The following is a 21,075-nucleotide window of genomic DNA, read 5'->3' on the forward strand; positions in this document are numbered from 1 at the left end:
CCCCTTGTATAAAGTGCAAGACAAATTCATCTAGATGCACAGGCAACATGTGCAAACGTGTACTGTACATACATCGAATTCCTTATTGGTCTGTGACCACAGTCTCCACTGCATTTGTGCACACTCCAGTAATGAGGCCCTAAATTTTGTACTGTGGATTACAGTGAGGCGTCAATAATTCATCTACGGTATTTCAGGGATGGTCTGTAGGTTGCCCACTGATTGCAAACTATCGTGGTACCAGGAAGGATGCACTTCTATACAACAGGCAGTAGTGTGTTGGCATCTCTCCTGTTCACAAAGGTCAGATACCCAATTTTTGTGATGAGTCATAGATTCCAAAGACCCAGCAGTCGTCCTTGTCCAGGTTGCACCTTTATTGTCCTTGGCCTTCACAAAAAAAGTCTTTCATTCATCTATCTGGACCTCTTTGCCTGGACCCCAGAAGCAGTGGGTCCTGCATCAGTTTTCATATGCAAACATCCCGGAGGAAATGGTACCAGTGTACAAGTACCTCTGGACAGAAGCCCAAATGGTCAGCTGCTACAGTGAGGGGGAGTCTTCTGGCCCACTAATGCACAAACTTCAGTGTTTGCAGGATTATCTTGTTTCTGCTGAAGGAGTGCCAGCTAAGAGTTTGCTTGTACTCCTGCACTTCTCTGTACTGCACTTCAGTGCAATAGAAGAACTGTGGGAGGCAATGCTGACAACACAAACACTTCAGGCCTTACTGCCCTCAGGGGACAATGCCAAAGGACTGAAGGAAAGCAAATAGTGATGCCACAGAAGTAGTCACATGCAAAGAAGTTGGTGTATTTTGACATGCTGTACATTTTCTCCTGCAAATTCCATGAAGAAAACTGAACAAGTAGATAAAGAAGGGAAAGAGAGCACTGTATTTTTATGCCTGAAATATTTCCTAATCTAACCTTTTTGCGGAATAAAAGTTATTCCTGTGAGCAGGAGAAGGCATGAAAAAGGGACGTTTATTTGCATGAGCATTTACTGTAGAAGTTTCAGTACTAACAACTAATTTGCATTTTTTTAATTTAATACAAAATGCATTTACTAATTGTTTTGTTTGTTTTTTTTATTATTTTAACATAGATATTTAAAAGACAGGATTAGCTATGTGAGGAAACACTCAAGCTTATCACCATAAAGCTTATTGGCATGCTGTGGGTCTGCTTAATTTTGTGTGTGTCCAGTTTGCCAAGCTGGGGCTGTACATCAACAAGAAATTTACATTTGTGTGAATCGCCACCATCAATTGCGTGTTGTGATCCAGGCATGCCTACACCTACTGAAATCACGTGCAACGTGAGCAGATAATGTCCACACCTGCACACTCCCACCCGTGGGGAGAGGGGGTGCTTTAAGTTGAGTACAACAAAAATAACTTCTGAAACCTAGCACAGTATGCTACATTTTATTTTAAATGGGTGATGCTCAGGTTACAAAAAGCATAGATACACAGTAGCAGTAGACAGCCAGCTGACACTCTCAAAGGTCGCACAAAAGTTCAATCAGCCCAGAAGGGTGCTACTACTAATGATGACAGCTAGACCCTTACTTGCCAATGGAAGGATCATTGAAGGGCAGCAGTGGTAGGAAAAAGGAACCTGTTGGCCTAATGCTAAGCAATTACACCCATACATTGCCATTGAGTGGATCACATTGGGAAACAGATCTGTGGTAACTCTACATTTAAAAGACCAAGTGAATAGATCTGCTTCTGGCATTTCCCCACTAGTTCAGAATCTGAAAGCTGAAGTCCCATTCATGAATCTTGTTACACTGACAAGTGAGAAATCTTACTATGGTTCTATAAGGGCCATTCAATCAAATCATATTTTAACAGCAAATTACTAGACCTCACTACTTCACCATGCACGTCCAAATGTGTGTTACATACATTATATACATATACACATGATTTAAAACAGTGTGTGTGGTTATGTATGAATACATACACATGTAAGCATATGGAAACACACACACACAGACACACAGACACACAGACACACAGACACACAGACACACAGACACACAGACACACAGACACACAGACACACAGACACACAGACACACAGACACACAGACACACAGACACACAATCTCAAAGGAGTTACACCTACCCTTGACAGACCCATGGTTTCTGGCAGGGGGTCTCTTACAGAACCCATATCAGAGTTCCTGAATTTATCTGAAACATCATCGGAGTAAAAAAAAACCTCTGCCAAGCCAAAGACATAAGAAACCCTTATGTGAGACATTGTTAGAGACTTACTTGCGGAGAGAGTGGCTGCACCACATTTCTGATTTGAGCTGTTTGTTAGACCCATTACAAATAGTTCTGGAAATGAATGTGATACACTGATGGTAAATACTATATGCAGCTTTTGAGTAAGAGTATGGGTGCTACTTTCACATCTTTTTTTATATACATCTCTAAAAGTGATTTTTTGAACAACTCAACATCTGTTGGTCCAGTAACAGGTTTTATTCTGAACTGGTCATGTGGAGAGGGGGTTTCTCAATTATTGCTAGGCCTTATGGGACAGTAATAACACCCAGTTCCTAATCTCTGTTACCTATTTGAATTCTAATGATGTAGGTTTGAGAGTCACTCCTAAATGTAGTTATGGTCACCATTTATTTTTTTATTTGTCGGCGGTGACAAAGTTATTAGATGGAACTATGAAAACAACTTTATACAGAAAACCTGTTCCCCATACATTCTTTGCTAGATACTTCAAGCTGCCACCCCCATTTAATTATCGAGAACATTCCTTACTCACAGTTCCTTAGAACCAAGGGCATCTGTAGTGGGGAATATGAATTGAAGAAATAGGCTAAAAATGTGCAGGAGAGATTTTGTGTACAGACTACAAAAAGTGGTGCATAATGCTTTACAGATGGCCAAAGGTAAACCTTGCACTGACTTTTTAGCTTATAAAAATACATCTGGTATGGACAGTCCTGGTTACTTGAGGTTTATCATTGCAAATGGTAGTAACAAACTGAAGGAGAAAGGTGCCCCCAATACATTTTAGACCATTTTAAACAGAATACAAGTTTTTTATCACTCTAGTGTCTGATAAATGTATATTCTCATACAGGAAAGGGGGGTCCACTGGCAGTCATTTAATAGATTTTAAGAATTCCTATAGAAGAATACCAAGATAAAGCCTACACAGCAATTAACCAATGGGGTGTTTCCCTTCTGGTAACTGTGCTTTTTGTACCCATATTCTTAAACCAAAGACCTTTTACATCTAGGACTGCCCTTAAGGTTTTTGAGATTATGGAACTTAATTACATGCTCTCCAGAATGGGCAATCTACCTTTAGGATATGTAACTGTGGTCCATTTTATGGTGGGGGAACCTCAGGACCATTTAAACGGCAACCTTCTTTGCAGCTAAGTGATTTGACCTGTTCCAGAGAACAAACTGAACTAATACATTATGAAGTTAAACATCAGGAAGCCCCGTTTAATTTTTTAGGCATTGATTGGGTTGTTTCCTCATCTCCTAAAAAATAAAACAAATTATGTTTAGTTTATGCTAAAAGAATAAAATATGTTATTTAATCTGGATGCTGTCTTTGGCGTAGGTTTAAGTAAAATAATGTGATAAACATTTTTCTTCCAGATTCATGATTCAATATTTGGAAAATCATCATCATCAATACACCGACACCCAAGCATTTAGCAGAGTAGTGTTATATTACTGTATGCAACATTATTTAACTTGTAGTTTTTGAGGGCTAATATGCTATTTTTTTTCTCATCTGACCACTAGATGTCAACATTTCATTATACTAATCAATGAAACTTTACACACCGCTAGTTAACATGAAAGAGAGAACATTTTTCAGTCAGAGTATTTAATACCATTTTGGACCAGGGGCGGCTCATGCTATAGGACTGCGGGACTGCAGCCCCCCCACCGTAGAACATATAAAAATAAAAAATATCTACCCACCGTAGAACATATAAAATTAAAAAATATATCTCCCGGACTCCGCGCATGCGTGCTTAGTTCCTGACTGCTGTGTTAGGCAGGCCAGAACTCCAAGCATGCATGCTCAGGCATTCCTGAGCTCCAGACTGCTCAGTTAGGCAGTCTGGATAGGGAAGGCAGGAAACTCTGCCCTTCCAACCCAGAGATCTGTGCGGTGATGACCACACAAACCAGAAGGTCACCGGACTGCATCGCCCGCAGGCTGGACCAATAGCAGGAGGCTCCAGCCTCCTCACATCTCACGGGAGACCACAGCATGCATGGGCCAGTATGGAGGACTGATCGGGCGGGCACAGGATCGCAGAGACCACAGCATGCAGTACCGATCAGGCAGGCACAGGATAGCGGAGACCACAGCATGTAGGACCGATCAGATTTCTGGAAATGATCGCTGGACTACAGGATCTCATAGCAGGCCATTCTGGAGACTGGAAATGATCACATTCTGGAGACAGGTAGGTGGTGAGGTGATCACTGCAGTGTGTGTGTGTGTGTGTGTGTGTGTGTGTGTGTGTGTGTGTGTGTGTCCGCGTGTGTAATGCCCCAGTTGCTTCATGGTGGTGGGTACAGAATAAGGCTTGAACCCTGTACCTTGGGCCCAAGTGACAAGAGCCTGAATTCCCTACCCACCGCTATTTCTAAAACATTTGCAGATTTTTGCCTCATATCTGTTCTATTCCTCATAAAATCTGTGGTTTCTGTATTTTTGTTACTTAAAACAGACAGTAGTGCAGTGGTGCAGGGGTAGCAGTGTTGCCTAACAGCTATGGTTTGTCTGGTTTGATTCTTGGCTGGGGTGCCTTCTGTGTGGAGTCTGCACATCGTCCCTGTGTTTGTGTGGGTTTGCTCTGGTATCCTCAGTGGATATTTGTCCCTATTTTTTGGACTGTATTCCCCCATTATTGGCTTCGTCCAGGTTTTTTGTGCCAAGGTTGAGAGCTATGGTGATAACTGAACTCACTGAATATGTGTGGAGGCTGTATTCCCCCATTATTGGCTTTGTTCAGGTGTTTTGTGCCAAGATGTTGACAGCTATGGTGAGAACTTAATTCACTAAATGGTAGCCATTTAAGTTTCAGTCTTCCTTTCTTTCATAAAAATAGATGATTTGGCATAGTGGTATGTTGCTCTGGCTGTTTTGCACAGGGACCTGGGTTCATCACTTGGCAGAGAAATGTATGATAACACAGCATTTTATTCTAACAACTTTCCAACATTATACAAGGAATCTTTAAAATGTGTCCCTGGTTTTTGGGCTTTTGCCCCCCCCCCCAAATAAATGTTGGCTTTGTCCAGATTTCTTGTACTGCAAAGTTCAGAGATACAGCTGAGTGTCAAGTAGATTTTACAAGGAGCTGAGAGCTGCAGGGGAACAAACGTTTAGTGCTGCTTATGCCTAGACTGCTTACATTGTAAATAGCACAACAGGTAGTGTACTTGCTTTTGATGCAGAAGGCTGTGGGTTCTACTCCCACAGTAGGTAGAGCCATTGCTGATACTGTACTCTGTTGTAAAGGGGATGGATGCTGCAGTCCTCTTTGGTGAAGATACCTAGTAACTATGAACCTGTTATCAGTTTGCCATCCATTCCCTATTACAATATTACTAGCATTATAATTTTTTTAATGCAACATAAGCAATTTATTCCTTAAGGGCAACAGGCACTTTATTTGTAGATGAAACGATGACATATAAAGTTGTTTGATAACAGTAACCTCTTCATTAGTTAACAGATTTCTTTAATGTGGAATTATTTAGATGACTTTTACTTCTTTAGAGATTGTGCATATTTACTGACACTGGCTGAAGTTCGAGTAGACTTTTATGATGGAAATGTTCTGAATTGGGCAGTTTTGTCATTATTGATGCATGCATTTTGTTTCACTGTTTACTGAAAAAATGTTCAAAACAATAAATTTAAAATGCCCTCTACAACTGCACTGTATTGTACAAGGAATATAATTTAATACAGTCAAGAAGGTGTATCAAAGAGCATGTGTATGTTTTGTGTTCAAGGGGCATATGGTTTGAAAACAGCCCAAAATTAATCTTATCTGCCACTGGCAAAATGTATTTTCTTTGAATGTGGGTTTCAATGCTGTTTCAATGAATGTGAGTTTCAAGGGCAGAGAAGTTTTAATGCTAAGTCTATTTTCATTGTGAGACTTCATTGCTTTGTTTAGCAGATATCTATTAGGGTTTATGCTGTAAAATATAAAATAAAACTTTCAAGTGAAATCCATATCATCGCAGAAGTAACGCAGTATGCACATTACAGTGTTTATGGTAAATGGGGCAAAATAACCAAGGAATGGGACATTGGAATGGCTGCAGGGGGGACGCTCCATTTGACCATGATTTTGTGATGGGGGAAGGGCAGCAAAGCCCCGGATGAACTATACCTCTTAACTGTCCAGAATTTTGCAGAATGAATAGATTTTTGCTTCTTATTTTTGGTTTGTTCCTCATAAAATTTGTGGTTTTCTGCCAAATCATTTAGGAATTAAGTCACTAAATAATGACAGACATTGAGTTTCAGACGTCATAACCTTCAGAAAAATGCATGCTAAAGCAAGACCTGTTATTCTATCAACTGTCTTAAGTTTATACAAGAGCAATTTTTAGTACTGTTTGCATGTTCCCCCAATATATTTGGCCTTGTCCAGATTTCCTAAATTAAGAGGTTGAGAGGTACGTGCAAATAAAACGCTTTATAGAATTAGAAATATCCAAACCTCTCAACTGTCCCCAATTTTGGCTCAAAATGTTGCTCTCCCCCTAAAAATCCCTCTGCAAAATGGCAATTTTGGAAGAAAACGTGAAGGGTTTACAATTATAAATAACTGTAATGATCAGAGTTAGATTACTTTTATTTCAGAAATGCATGTAGATAATCTTATTTTGTCAACTGCTCAAGTTAACAGTACTAATTTTAAAAAGGTGTCCCTTCTTTGACAGGTTCCCAGCTGTATTGTATGGCAATTTTATATTTTTGCATAACTTTTTTGGTCTGTTTTTCATAAAATTGTGGTTTTTCTGGCAAATTAGTAGCAAATCATTAAAGACTGACGTTAGAAAATAATGGCAGACACTCGAGTTTCAGATTTCATACCTTCAAAAATTCATACTAATGCAAGACCTACTACTATTCTATTATCTTTCTAAGTTTATAAGAGCAATATTTAAACATTGTCTTTATTTTTGGGCCTGTGTCCCACTTCTATGCATGGCTTTGTCCAGATTTCTTGCTCTGAGGTTAAGAGGTATGAGTGTCAGAGCCATCACCGTCAGCCAGAGACATTTCAAACTGTGACCTACTTGCTGCACCCCACTCCCCATTGTAGTGGCTCTGGATGTGTCCAAGCAAGGCAAGGAGCAGTTATGCAGTGTAAGTGTGCAGAGTATTCCCCCATCCAAGGTAGACAACAAGTACAACTGTGGCTTTTCATTTGTCCTTGATTTTGCAGAATGTTCTGGTTTTCTGTCATATTTTTATACTGTTGATTTATGCTTCTTATTATTCAGAAAATGCATGCTGTTGCAGTGCCCTGTTGCTCTGTATTAAAGTAGCAATGCTTTATTGACCATCGGGTAAGCTTGTCGGAGATTGTAAGATGCAAGTAAGCTTTAATAAGCATACTGTTAAAGAATTAACAACATTGAAAGCTTTTTCATTATTGCCATGCAGAGAATATTTACTTAACTAGATAACGTATAAGCCTTAGGTATTGAAATGCATATGACAGTATTTGAAATAAAAGGACAGAATTACAGTATTTTCAGAAGCTCATTACATTTGTTGGAGACTTGCAGTTATCTTTGCAGGCGTTACCCGTAAACTAAACAGAATGCCAACCTATCGTGTGTGGTCCAGAACATGTGCAGTAATCCTATAAGCAATTTATCTTGAGCTTGTTTCTTGTTCGCTGTTCATTTTTTACTTTGATCATGTGTTCCCCATGAAACAAGTAGATAGTTGTCAGTCAGTAGGTCTTTTTTGGATAAGAAACATTTTTACAAGTGGGGGTATCACAGAGATTGCTACTTTCAGCATGTTACTTGGTAATTTTATAAAGCTGAATATAAATTATAATTAGAACTGCAGTGCAAGGAGAAGTGGTTTGAGCTGAGGGCTGTTTGTTTTATTTTATACTTGATTTTGACTGACATTCCAGTAATGTATTTAAAAAGCAATTTATTGTTTCATGCCTCACAACCTTTGTGTTTCCATCTAGATATTAAATAAGTTGTCATGTAGCCAATGCATTGAAATATTTTTTTCTTCTACACTTTATTTTGTCTTGCTTGGACTCTCGTAATGACGGTTTGGCACCCAGGGCAGCGTATTTAATTAAAGTTCCAGTTGTTGTGGTTTTGAGCATAGCTCCACCCCTTTCTATTTGGTCACACCCCTTCCCATTGGCCCCACCCATTCAGCTGTCTTCTGCAGCCCCCCTTTAATTTGAAGTCACCTGCCGCCACTGTTTTGGACTGAATGTGGATCATGTTACATACATATGTTTTTGTGCTTAAATGATTATATATTGGACATACATTTGACCTGATTGAATTTTATTCATTAGTTCAGCTGAATTTCCAGCCCTGTGGTGCATAAATGCTTTAATGTTATCAGCACTGATGAAGGCCTGTTTAAACAGGGAAATCTGATTTGATAGTTTTTTTGGGTGTGAGCTATCCCATTAATATTTTTTCTGTCCTACTTGACATTTTAATGTTGTTTCTACATTTTTGTTTGTTGGCTATATTACATAAACCAACACACACACACGTTCAACAAAAAATTACTTCCTTGTTTCAATCAACATCCCATGGTTTGTTTTCACATAACTTGCACAGTAGTAAAACTAAAAAAGTAAAATAAAATGTTTTTCTGTAACAGAAAAAAATAATTTTGCATTAAATCAAAAAAGTTTTCCAACGTGAGCACTATTTTACGTGTTATATAAACCCCAAAATAGTCTCTCTCTCCAATTCATTTATGAGTTGCTTGTTTTTTTTTTTAAATTACTTGACCTGTAAAGCACCATTACTTAAGAATTTGTAAGATCACAAGTAATACCTGATCCAGTCTGTATGAGTCCATTAACAATCCAGCATCTTTTTATGCATGTCTAGAACTCCTTCTCACTGCAAAAAATCAGTCTTGAGCCTTACCTGGACAACATGGTTGTGTAGGCATCATTAGAGGTTTCTCGCTCTTTATTCTTTCTGACAGCTGGCATAATTTCTTTCCTCACTTTTATAAGGTCATCTACTGTGCCGAAAAACAATTTGATATAGTGTCTTTTCAAACCCACAAGGTGATTTGGCTGGCAAAAAGAGAGAAAAAAGAAAAATATATTTAAGATTACAGAATTAAAGGTAGCTAAAAAGGTAACATTCTGGTACAGATACATGTTTTTCCACCTCTCCCACAAGAAGTAATTAGCACTTGTAGATGAAAATGGATGCCTCCATTTCACCATCCCATCTTAAATCTTCAGCATTTCAATAAGTAACCTTCTAAGATGTATTCTTTAAATCACTAGTGGCTCATATCATACCCAGTAAAAAATAATGCATGCAGAGGCAGCAATAACAGCATCAATTTTGATCAGATGTCTCAATGCCACAGCAGAGAGAGATTAAGGACACCCTTAGACTGCTAAATTGTGGTGTCTTGCTGAAGTTCTAAGACACTTCAGCAAGTTTGACTGACTAATCTAAATCCTGAAAGTACCTTAACCTATATGACACAAAGCTACACCTGCACACACCTTCAAATGCAGACAACTGAGACACATCCCACCGCTAATGTTGCATCAATAATAAAAGCTACAGCACAAGCCATGAAATAAAACAGTCTTCAGAGACCTGAATGCCACTATGTAGAATACAGTGCAGGAAAAAAGAGCCACAGTGATCAAAACAAATTTACACACACCCTTGTTTCCACAGGCATGTTTTTCCACCTGTCCCACAAGGGTGTTTTGCAGAAGATAGTGGTCTGGGTTAAACAATGTGATGCTTTCCATGCTATAATGCTAGAGATTCAAGATGCATGCCCAGCATAGAATGCTATTACAAAAAAATTGCTAGATGGGCGAGAAAGATACTGCCGAGCACTGCCAGTGATGTGATGCAATGAGATGAAGCCCTAGAGTCCAATCAAATACCAGAAATTCAATCAGAAGGACCTGGGAACTGATGGAGTTAGCTGGGGACTGAGCAGCTGAATACAAAGTTGCCTGGAAGGAGGGGGGTTAGCTTTCAGCTATACTATGATTTGTGGAGCTTTTCTCCCCGGGCCTCCACTGAAAATGGATATATATCCAGTTGGACCAGCCTGGTCAACAAATGTAAAATAAAAATAAATAAAATACTTCAAGGAACTAGAATGCGGCAGTCACAGCAGTAATCCAATGAGCGCATACAATTTAACCTAACAGGAAGACAGTCGTTCTCATCAATGGTGGTGACAAAGGTTGCAACTCATTTGGTTGTTGTGTGATACAGGGGGTACACATTCAAAAGTCCCACCAACTTCTGAGAGTTGGTATCCTTCCTCAACATTAATGTCAGCAGTCACCCTACTCCAGGGAGAGAAATGCTTCATGGGATACAGCGGATTATATCTTATCAGGGAGAAGGATAAATAATAAAAGCAAAAAAGTATACTGCTGTGCTTTGGTGAAAAGTTGCCATTTCATCAGCTTTGGACATGCATCTCAGTCACCAGTTTAAGGAGGTCAATAATTATGTACTCCTAAAAAATAATCTTTGGAATTTTAAACTCATCTTACCAATTTCTGAACATTAGCCAACAGTTTAATGTTGTATGTATAACATTTAGCTTTACACGCACTGTAACAATTTGAATTTGCTTTTGAAAATAGAGTAAAATTATGCTCACGTGTTATGAGGGGGAGAATCAGATTTTCCAAATAATGGCACTCCTCTGGAAGAAACTCCCAATTCGTGCAAAACAGAGCTCCTCAATGACCCTATTTAAGTGTAACCTTACCAGCTGGATGGGAAGCCATAAATTTATACCAGCAGTTTCACCTATGTCCCTCTTAGACAGAGGCAGCTGTCACTCGTAAACATAGACTCGGGTCTTGGTCCACAAGGGAACAAGGGTATAACATGGCTAGGCTTGTAGAGGCCTTAGTAGCCTAGTAACCTCCAATGATTCCACAATTTAGGTAATGTAACAGACTTACCAGCTACAGAACAGTTAATGCAAAAATGTCAGTTTCAGATTACAGTACAAAAAGGGAGATTGCATTGACAGCTACCTTGACAATCATTAAAAAAAAAAAAAAAAAGTACAGAGAAGGAATAAATAACTCACCAGATCCAAGTCTTCTTTGGGAACAGTTTCAAGCTTGGCAATTTTCCCTTGAAATTTCTTGGACAGAAAGGATACCACTTCTCTCTCACAGCCCTAAGCAAAGAAGCAGAGAAAAACAGGACTAGTAGAAAAATATGCAGAAATTAAAATCAGAGAAGCAACACAGTACAAGTACTTACTAAAGCTCAAAGAACACCAACATTAATTCTGGCCATACTACAATTAATTTAGGCCAGACACTATAGCTAAAAAGTGAGCTCAGAACAGACAGTGGAAGGAGTGGGGCACTTCTCTGAAACACGATACAGAATGTAATGGAGGTAACGACCAGCTTCCTAAAACAACACGAAGCCTGGAAGCACACCTTAATGTTAAAAGCTCACTCATCAAGATCTGCCCAATGGCACAAAAAATGAAGTCATCCTAATTTCTTTCCAAGATAGCCAGTGTTCTAGTATCTGCTTAGGCTCAAGAGGGGAGAGGGAAAGTAAGAATGACAGACAGGAATGTAACTCAGTTTCCACTTGGATGACATCTAGCAGGAGTATTAGATGTTATCGCTACAGCGCTGGGAAGTACAGTGTCTGTGTCTGCGTGTGTGTCTGTGGAGAGGCACATGCACCTTCCAGAGTCTGGATAGCATTATGGTGCTTTGAAAAACAGCCAAAGAGATAACACTGCAAGGATAGATGCTCTGTAGCAGCAGCTACTTGGCCCACACCCTACCACCACATTATGACCATGGAAGTGGGCCAACTGGGCAGAAACAAATGGGCTGTAGGGTGCTTACTTCACCAAGGGATGGATGCCGGCCTCCTGTCTCCATAAAACAAATGGGCCAAAGGGATAATGGTAATGGTGCCATCAGGCAGATTCCACCAAAGAAGAGGAACCTCATACAACAGACCAACAAAGGTATTGCTTTATTGTAGATCTTGATTGTAAGTCATTCCCTCCAGTACAGCTCTTTTGAGTGGGTACTTTTCAACTCCCAGTGGATGTGGGTTGAACTTTTAAAAAATGAAGTTATCACCTTACAGTTCAAACAAATATGAATATCTCTGGAACCATAAGTGTCACTAGAAAACTTTAAATTATTCAGGATAAATAAATCTTTACAATAGTGGTATTCAGTTTAGTGCTTTAAACTGGATTTTTTACGTTAGAATAAAAGCAGTGAATATTAATTTTGTAATGTAGTGTAAACAGCTTATGATATCTCCGTAACAATTCAAGCAAGACACATACTGCCAAGATTTCCTTCACACAGCTTTCAGCTTTCATATGAGGCTGTGCAGTTCTGGGTTACCTGAAGGTTGAGCTATTCAGAGAAATATGAAAATAATTACAATACAAATACACAGTAAATAAATATTTAATATTTATTTAGTTACATTAGAGCAAAGTTAGATACGAATACAACTGTGTTAACCATCATGTATTCTTTAAGCTGAAATCTTCTGAAACCAAACCGTACTACATGTAAGGTAATTAATAATGTAACTATGAACAAGCAATACTTGATGCCTAGAGGCATCAGTAGGAGGCAACTGCAAAAATGCCTGGAGGCACACTCAGCTGTAACGAGTTAAAAAAGCACTCTTATGAGCATAACTTGTTCTTGGAGTAATAAGCCAATAAAACAAGAAACACTGAAAGAGCAATACTTACGGAGCAGTCTATGCTTCATAACATGGACTGGTTTTAAAATTGAAACTGTTAAATGTATGCTTAAGCACAAATATAAAAAAAAAAAAAAAAGTTATTTACTTACCACAATAACAGCAGTTGATCCACCCTCTGCAACCTCTAGAAGTGAGGCTACAGACATTAGTGTTACCTAGTGTTCCAAAATTCCACAGTTTATTACACTCCACCATCACCAAAAACACCACTACCACCAAAAACACATCACAACTCCTCCTCCCCTCCATATATCTGTTGTAGCTGCAATGAGGTACATATAAACCCAAAATGAGAGTCAAGCTCAAGATAACAAAAGCTGGAGATGCAATAATAGACGGGTAGAGAGGATGGCCCCATTCTTTCTCTTATGTTAACTACATAACTTCTAATGGGACTGGGTCCATCCTGCTTCTAATGGGACTGGGTCCATCCTGCGCAACCTCTAGATTGTTATGACAAGCATTTCTGGCGATCCCAGGCCAAAATACAGCTTGACTATAGCAACCATGAAAGACTGTCTAGACCCAGAAGCCAGACACAACTTACAGTAATTCAGTGTGTTCAAGGATGACCTGGGGCAGCCCTAATGGAATTGGACCTTAGCATAACATGACAAAGGCTTACCATGGGGGACATAGCAAAATATCATGCTGTGGAAAAAAAAAACACCAAGCCAAAGGGGCTTTGGAAACCTTCTGACTCAACAATTTGACACTGTAGCAAACAACCAACCAAGATTGCTTTCTAAAAGGCCTAATCTAGAGGAGACTACCCGTTAAGGCCAGGCACTGTAAGACACTTTCCAAAACTGACAAAAAAAAAAAAAAAAAGACAGGTGAATGAATGGCCAGGTTAATCAACAGCCACCTCAAGCATAAAACAGGGGCTCGTCATAAGACAGAAGTGATGGCCACTGAAAAATATAGTCTTGGTAGAAGAAGATAGTGCCTGGCCTTAACGGGTAGTCTCCTACCTAAATCTCAAAATGCACGCACTCGAGGCCCTTCTCAGCATGGAGAACATCTATGTCTGTGCTGTAACTGAAACCTGGTTCAAGGCTCCTGAGAGCACCCCGGCACTATTAGGTTTTACCTCATATCATGCGTTCCAGCCCCAAAACCCGGACCACACCACAAAAGGAGGGGGTGTATCCATATTCATAAAGGATACCCACACCTCCAGGTTGGTGGCAACGCAAGCTCGGAAACCATCCAGGTGCAACTAACCATAGGCAAAACTGCTCTACAAATTGTAGCATGCTACAGGCCACCCTCTCAAACTCAGGAACCCCACACAGCCTTCCTGAAGACACTGGAGGGTATAAATGTATCTTCCAAACACCATCATATTGGGTGACTTCAACTACCCGAATATAGACTGGGAACATTACTCAAGCCCTAACTTTCTAGCCCAACGGTTCCTGGAGTTCATAAATTCAAATGCCATGGAACAGCTAGTCACTGTTCCCACGAGAGGAGAAAATATACTAGATCTCATTGTCACAAACATGGGGACAAAATGCTCCACACCGGAAGTATATCCCTCATTGGTGAGATCTGATCATAAGCTAATCTCACTGGAAATCCACATCCCGCCCCCACCCCAAACAAAAAAGACCATAGTGAAGAACTTCTCTAAAGCAAACTTCACACTACTCAAGACTGGTGTGGTATCCTTCAAGGCCCCTGAGCCAGTGGAAACCACAACCCAAGCTGCGGAAGCCCTTACAAATGCCTTCTATGAACACCTCCAGGACTGCATGGATCAGGCAATCCCAAATAAAACCAAGACTCTTTCCACAAAGGGCAAACGTCCAGTCTGGTGGACCCCAGCCATTAACAAACTTTACAATAAGAGGAGAAAGCTATTACATGATAGAACAAAATCCATAAAAGGGAAGTCACCCCTGATCATTATTAGTAAAAAATACGAGCACTCATAAAATCAACTAAGGCCAATTTTGAGAGAAAAATTGCCATGGATTCAAAGGACAATCATAAGGCCTTTTTCAGCTATGTTAGGAACCTGGGTGGAAACTCCCAGATATGCTCAGAATTAGTCCAAAATGATACAAAAATCACTGAACCCACAGACATTGCCAACATACTGGCAGACAGGTTCAGTGCAAACTTCACCCCTCTCCCCTAAAGGAGAGATAACTATCCCAGCCGAGTGTAGCCTCCCGGACATCTCAAATGCGCAGGTGAAAGCTGCACTCTCTAAAGCTAAAAACACAGCATCAATGGGACCGGATGGTGTCCCCGGCTGTGTGCTACACGAGCTAAATGAGGAATTAAACCCGCACATAAGGCAGCTGTTTAATCTCAGCCTTACCACAGAATACGTGTCCAAGGAGTGGCGTACGGCAACTGTAGTCCCACTCCACAAAGGCGGCGCCTCCACGGACCCTGGTAATTACCGCCCCATAAGCTTAACAAGTCTAGTCTGCAAAGCTATGGAGAGGATCATAATGGAGCTCATAAACAAAGATATAGGGGACTTGCAGACATTGGACCCGACCCAGTTTGTCTTTGTCAAGGGAAGATCATGCCTTTTGAACTTGGTCGACTTCTTCGAAACAGTCACCAAGGCCATTGATGAGGGAAAGGCAGTCCATACAGCCTACCTTGACCTTGCAAAGGCTTTCGACACAATACCCCACTCGGGTATTGTAGAAAAACTTACCAGCTTAAATGTAAACCCATATGTCACAAGATGGGTTGCAAACTGGCTTAAGGGCAGAACCCACAGGGTTAGAGTGGGTTGCAAACTGGCTTAAGGGCAGAACCCACAGGGTTAGAGTTGCTGGCGCTGTGTCAGACTCCAAGCCGGTCACAAGTGGTGTCCCACAGGGCTCGGTCCTTGGCCCCCTATTGTTTGGCATCTACTTCTCAGAAGTACAGGCCAACATAGGAGGACTTTGGCTGACAAAGTTTGCAGACGACTGCAAACTGGGCGCCATAGTGGAAAGTGCATCAGACACGGATATCCTTCAGAAGGGACTCACGGAAACAGATAGCTGGTGCCAGAGCCATGGCCTGAAGTTAAACGCCAAAAAATGTATAGTCATACCCTTCGGGAAAAACAAGGTAACCCCAAGCTACCATATAGGTGGCAATCCACTAAGCATAATAGAGGTTATCAGGGACCTGGGGACCCAGGTTGACAGTGGCCTTTCTTTTGACACTCACATTGCTAAAGTGGTTAGAAAGACCTTCTACATTGCCCATCTGATCATGAAGGGATTCACATCCAGATCTAGTGAGGTTATTGTTCCCCTGTACTCTTCACTTATCAGACCAATGATAGAGTACAATGCCCCATTCGGGATGCATCTCACCCGACATCTGCAGCAATTGGAGAGACCCCAAAAGTTCCTCACCAAAAGGATAAAGGGACTCCAAAATCTGTCATATGCTGCCAGATTGAAGAAACTCCAGCTCTATTCAGTCGCATACCGTCTGCTCAGAGGTGACATGTGCCTGACATACAAGGCCATGTCCAACCCGGAATTAATGGACATGCTCCACCTCAAAAATCCAAATCCACCAAAACCACTAGAGCAAGCGACTTAAACCTTAGCACGGATATAAATAGGACGTGCTGGAGGGATAGATTTATCACTCAGACTCCCTATGCTGTGGAATAAAATTCCGGTCCATGTGAGGCAGAGCACCTCGCTGACTCTGTTCAAGAGAAATCTAGACCTGTGGATGGGAGATCGTAGGTTTACCCCGGGAATCATCTCTGTGTCACTGCTGGACAGAGGCACAACAAACTAATGGGCACAGTATTTTTTCATATAAGGGGTGGCGTAAGCCACAAAAATTTGGGCTAGGCTTATAAATGCCTTAGGGCAGATAGCCTAGTATAAACCTATGAACCTATGAACTTATAGACAGACAGATAGAGAGATCGACAGACAGAGATAGGATGCAAAAAACTCCCTTACCAGCCTCACTTAGAAGCTGAGATCCCTCAAAATCCTCCAAAGCTAGTTATGAAAAGGAAATTGCCAAAGATTCCAAAGACAACCACAAGGCATTCTATAAATATGTCAGGAATTTAAATGGCAATGCTCAGATATGCCAAGAGCTACAACAGAATGGCATTAAATATACTGATTCCAAGGATATTGCCAATATCCTGGCAGATCAATTCAGTGCCAACTTCACCCCCTCTCAACCCCTAAAAAGCCCATTTCAATACCGGAAGATTACCAAATTCTGGTAATATTGGCCACACAGGTAAAAAAACACTCTCCAAAGCTAAGACTACAGCATCCATGGGACCAGATGACACATCCCAGGCTGTGTATTACATGAACTACAAAATGAACTGGCACCTCACCCAAGTGTCATGTTTAATTATAGCCTCACCTCAGGCTTCCTGCCCACTGATTGGCGCAGAGCTACAGTTATCCCACTCCACAAGGGAGGATCCACCTTGGATCCCGGGAACTACCACCCCATCAGTCTGACGAGCCTAATCTGCAAGGCCATAGAAGGTATCATCATGGAACTTATAAACAAAGACATTGGCAACCTTCAAACACTGGAGCCCACCCAGTTTGGGATCGTGAAGCGGCGATCTAGTCTCCTGAACCTGACTGACTTCTTCGAATCAATCTTCAAAGCCATGGACGAGGGTAAGGCAGTCCACACAGCCTATCTGGACCTCGCCAAGGCCTTTGACACCATCCCCCACTCTGGAATCATAGATAGACTTACTAAGCTGAGCATTAATCCCTACGTCACTTGATGGGTTGCCAATTGGCTTACTGACAGAACCCACACTTTAAAAATTGCCGACTCTAAATCCAGCTCCAGACAAATGGATTACCTCAGGGTTCAGTCCTGGGACCGCTGTTTGGCATCTACTTCTCTGAAATACAGGCCAACACTAGGGGACTCTGGCTAGCAAAGTTTGCAGATGACAGCAAACTGGGAGCCATTACTGAATCCCCAAATGATGTGGATACTCTACATAAGGGCCTTAAAGAAACAGATACTTGGTGCCAGAGCCATGGGCTCAAGTTCAATGCCACAAAATGTATAGTTATCCCCTTTGGGGAAAAAATATGTACCTATGAATTACACATAGGTGGCAGTACACTAACCACCGAAAGTGCGATAAGAGACTCAAGGACACAGGTGGACAGTGGTTTTACCTTCTATAACCACATTGCCACAACAGTCCGGAAATATTTCTACGTGGCACACCTCATCACTAAGGGCTTTTCATCCAGAAAAAAGGAAGGTCATTGTCCCACTGTACTCATTCCTCAGACTCATTATAGAACACAACGCCCCGTTTGGTAGGTACCTCTCAAGACATCTGCAACAACTGGAACGGCCGCAGAAATAACTCACTAAAAGAATCACAGGCTTAAAGCAGATGCTCTACACTGACCGTCTTAGTCACATATAGTCTTACTCAGAGGCGATCTCTGCTTAACATACAAGGCCATGTCAAGCCCAGAGCTGCTGGACATGCTACACTTAAAAGAAATCCCAATCTCTCAGAACCACACGCTCTAGGGATCTAAACCTTGTTATCATAATAAACAAAACATGCTGGAGGGATAGGTTCCTGACCCAGAGACTCCCCAGATTCTGGAACAGACTGCCCATACATGTCGAGCAGAGTGCCTCTTCGGCCCTCTTCAAAAGGAACCTTGACAATTGGATGTGAGAAAGGAAATTCACCCTGGGGATCACATCAGTCACCCTGGTAGACAGGGGTCCAGGGAAGTAAACAGCATAGGAAGAAATAGCCAGGGAATTGAATGGCTAGGCTTGTATAGGCCCTAGGACTGATAGCCTTGTACCAACCTATGAGACAGATTAGACGGAGACAGATTAGACGGAGACAGATTAGAGCGATATGTAGCAGGAAGCCTCAGTTAGCTTTTCAAAAACAAAATATGTTGACAAAAGCAAAAAAAAAAAAAAAATCATAAAAAAGTACCCTTCAAGAAAGCTTTAGAAGCTTTCAACAATACAAAATAAATAATCTTGGCCCAGATAATGCTGTAAATGGAGCAAATGACCTTTGATTTGGTTTTAAATTTTTTCTCTGTTAAGATGCCAACCAGATAGTTCAGCACATCTAGAACTGGTACTGAAAGGGGGTTTTAGTCCTGAGATTTAGCCGGGGTAGAGTATATCCATTTATCCCATTATGTTTCTCTCTTATCAGGCTTTTGTGAAGAGGAAATTACAGAAACCACCCTGTCAAAAAATGCTTAATACTTGAAATAAAGAATCCACACTATGAGCTGCAGGAAGGGAATGTTGAGGTAAGACTTCTCATTAACTGGGGCAAAAATATCTTTATCAGTATCAGAAAAATGTCAGAATCTCCAGCAGATGAAGCAATGGAAAAGGGGAAATCAGAACTTGCTGGGACAAAAGGTAGTTAAGATGATAAAGGCTCTGAGAATACTTGCCTTGTGTTCAGACTCTAGAGCAGAATAGACCACAAGTGGGCCAGATCACTCCCTTGAGAGTCTAGCCAGCGATGAGATAAGGTAGAAGTTCATGTCTCGACATGCACCAAAATGCATGAAGGTGTTAGAACACAAGAGACTCCTTGTCAAAGATTAGAAACTAGTCATACAGCAATAGCAGATACCAGCACAGTCTGTCCACTAATAATGCGACTCCCTGAAAATGTGACAAACCATTAAAAACAGTCCTTACCCATGGCCCACTCGCAGATGCTGCACCTCCAAGCACATGTGATCGGATTCTCCGTTTTTTGGTATGACATGTGGTTGACATCAGTTGATACGGACAAAACCACCACAAATATGGAATTCAAAAAGACCCAAAGGAAAAGACTGGTTTTATCTTTATTAAGTTGATATACATAGAGAGACAGACAGTTCCTTGGATGCCAACATTCCATGAATCATCTGCCCACTGACATGTCCCCCACTACCACCACAGAGTGGAAGTGTCAGTGGTTACAACTCCCCAAGAAGAGGAGAGATGTAAAAGAATGCCTAGGTAGGTTTGACGGCATCCAGCCATCAAAACAGCTGTCTGCATGTGCAAGTTATGCAGATCTCATTTCCCATAAAGTTTATATCTGGTGACCACTGAACCTAAAGGTACCACTGAGGAACTGTCATGGGGCACAACTAGAGGAATGGTGGAAATGCACACCTTAATGTGCAGAACAACATAAGATAATGACGCACTGAAACTACCCGGCAGCTGAAAGCAGTTGAAGTCTTGCATGCTAACACCCAAACCCTGTCTATGGGAATCCTTGCTATGCAAGCTAATATGTCAACCTTGTTGCAGCTCATGTTCAAATGGCACTTGGAAATATGCAGTAGGATATCCAGGACTGAAACAGAGCTGTCAGGGGCTCCTTTACTTGGGCAAGCTCATTTCGTGAAGATGAAGCAAGCATCCAGTTACCCTGGTACAACACACATCTAGGAACCTTCCAGGCACATGTGGGCTATCACCACAGACTTGCATTTGGTGAACACTCCAGAGGCTGTGTTAAAACTGTCTAGAGCCGAAGTGACCAATTCAAAGATGGTGGAGCTCTAGCTTTGCCAAGTTCTTCTGATCAAACGGAATGTCTTGTAAGGAAGATGGCACTAGATTCAACAAGAGTCACCCCCTGATGATGACGACGTGCATCCACAGTTCAGCAATAATGGCAACTGCACCACCAAATGGAAAGATATGCAACCACTGCTTCAAGAGCAAAGTTCCTCGGGGCTGGTGCACTTCTCGTGGGCCAAACACACCTGTGTCAGTTTCTGCATCCAAAGAAATCTGATGTAGATGGAACCAAAGACGTTCCTTATAGCACAGATAAGTTGCAGAAGTGAATCTTACATTTCACTCCTTTTAGGACAGTGGTACTCAACCAAATAAAGACAGGCAACATATAACATTGTAAAGCAGATGAAATCTTTTCCCCACAGGGACAATTGTGAAAACTACACTCCGGTGCTGCAAACCAAAGGACCAAAACAACA

General features: G+C 41.2%; 1 protein-coding gene across 1 annotated transcript in view; it reads right to left on the minus strand.

Annotated features, from left to right (window-relative positions):
* The window catches only part of POLE (DNA polymerase epsilon, catalytic subunit), a 1,031,469-nt gene that overhangs the window by 953,328 nt on the left and 57,066 nt on the right, over nucleotides 1-21,075 (minus strand). Inside the window, exons 5-6 of the mRNA XM_044069769.1 lie at nucleotides 11,382-11,474; nucleotides 9,203-9,357 (exon numbers count right to left, since the gene is read on the minus strand). Coding sequence (XP_043925704.1) covers nucleotides 9,203-9,357; nucleotides 11,382-11,474 — 248 coding nt within the window. The remainder of the gene's footprint in view (nucleotides 1-9,202; nucleotides 9,358-11,381; nucleotides 11,475-21,075) is intronic.

The sequence above is a fragment of the Protopterus annectens genome, chromosome 4.part0 (genome assembly GCF_019279795.1).
Source record: "Protopterus annectens isolate FY-2018-M chromosome 4.part0, PAN1.0, whole genome shotgun sequence".
NCBI classification, from domain to species: Eukaryota; Metazoa; Chordata; order Ceratodontiformes; family Protopteridae; genus Protopterus; species Protopterus annectens.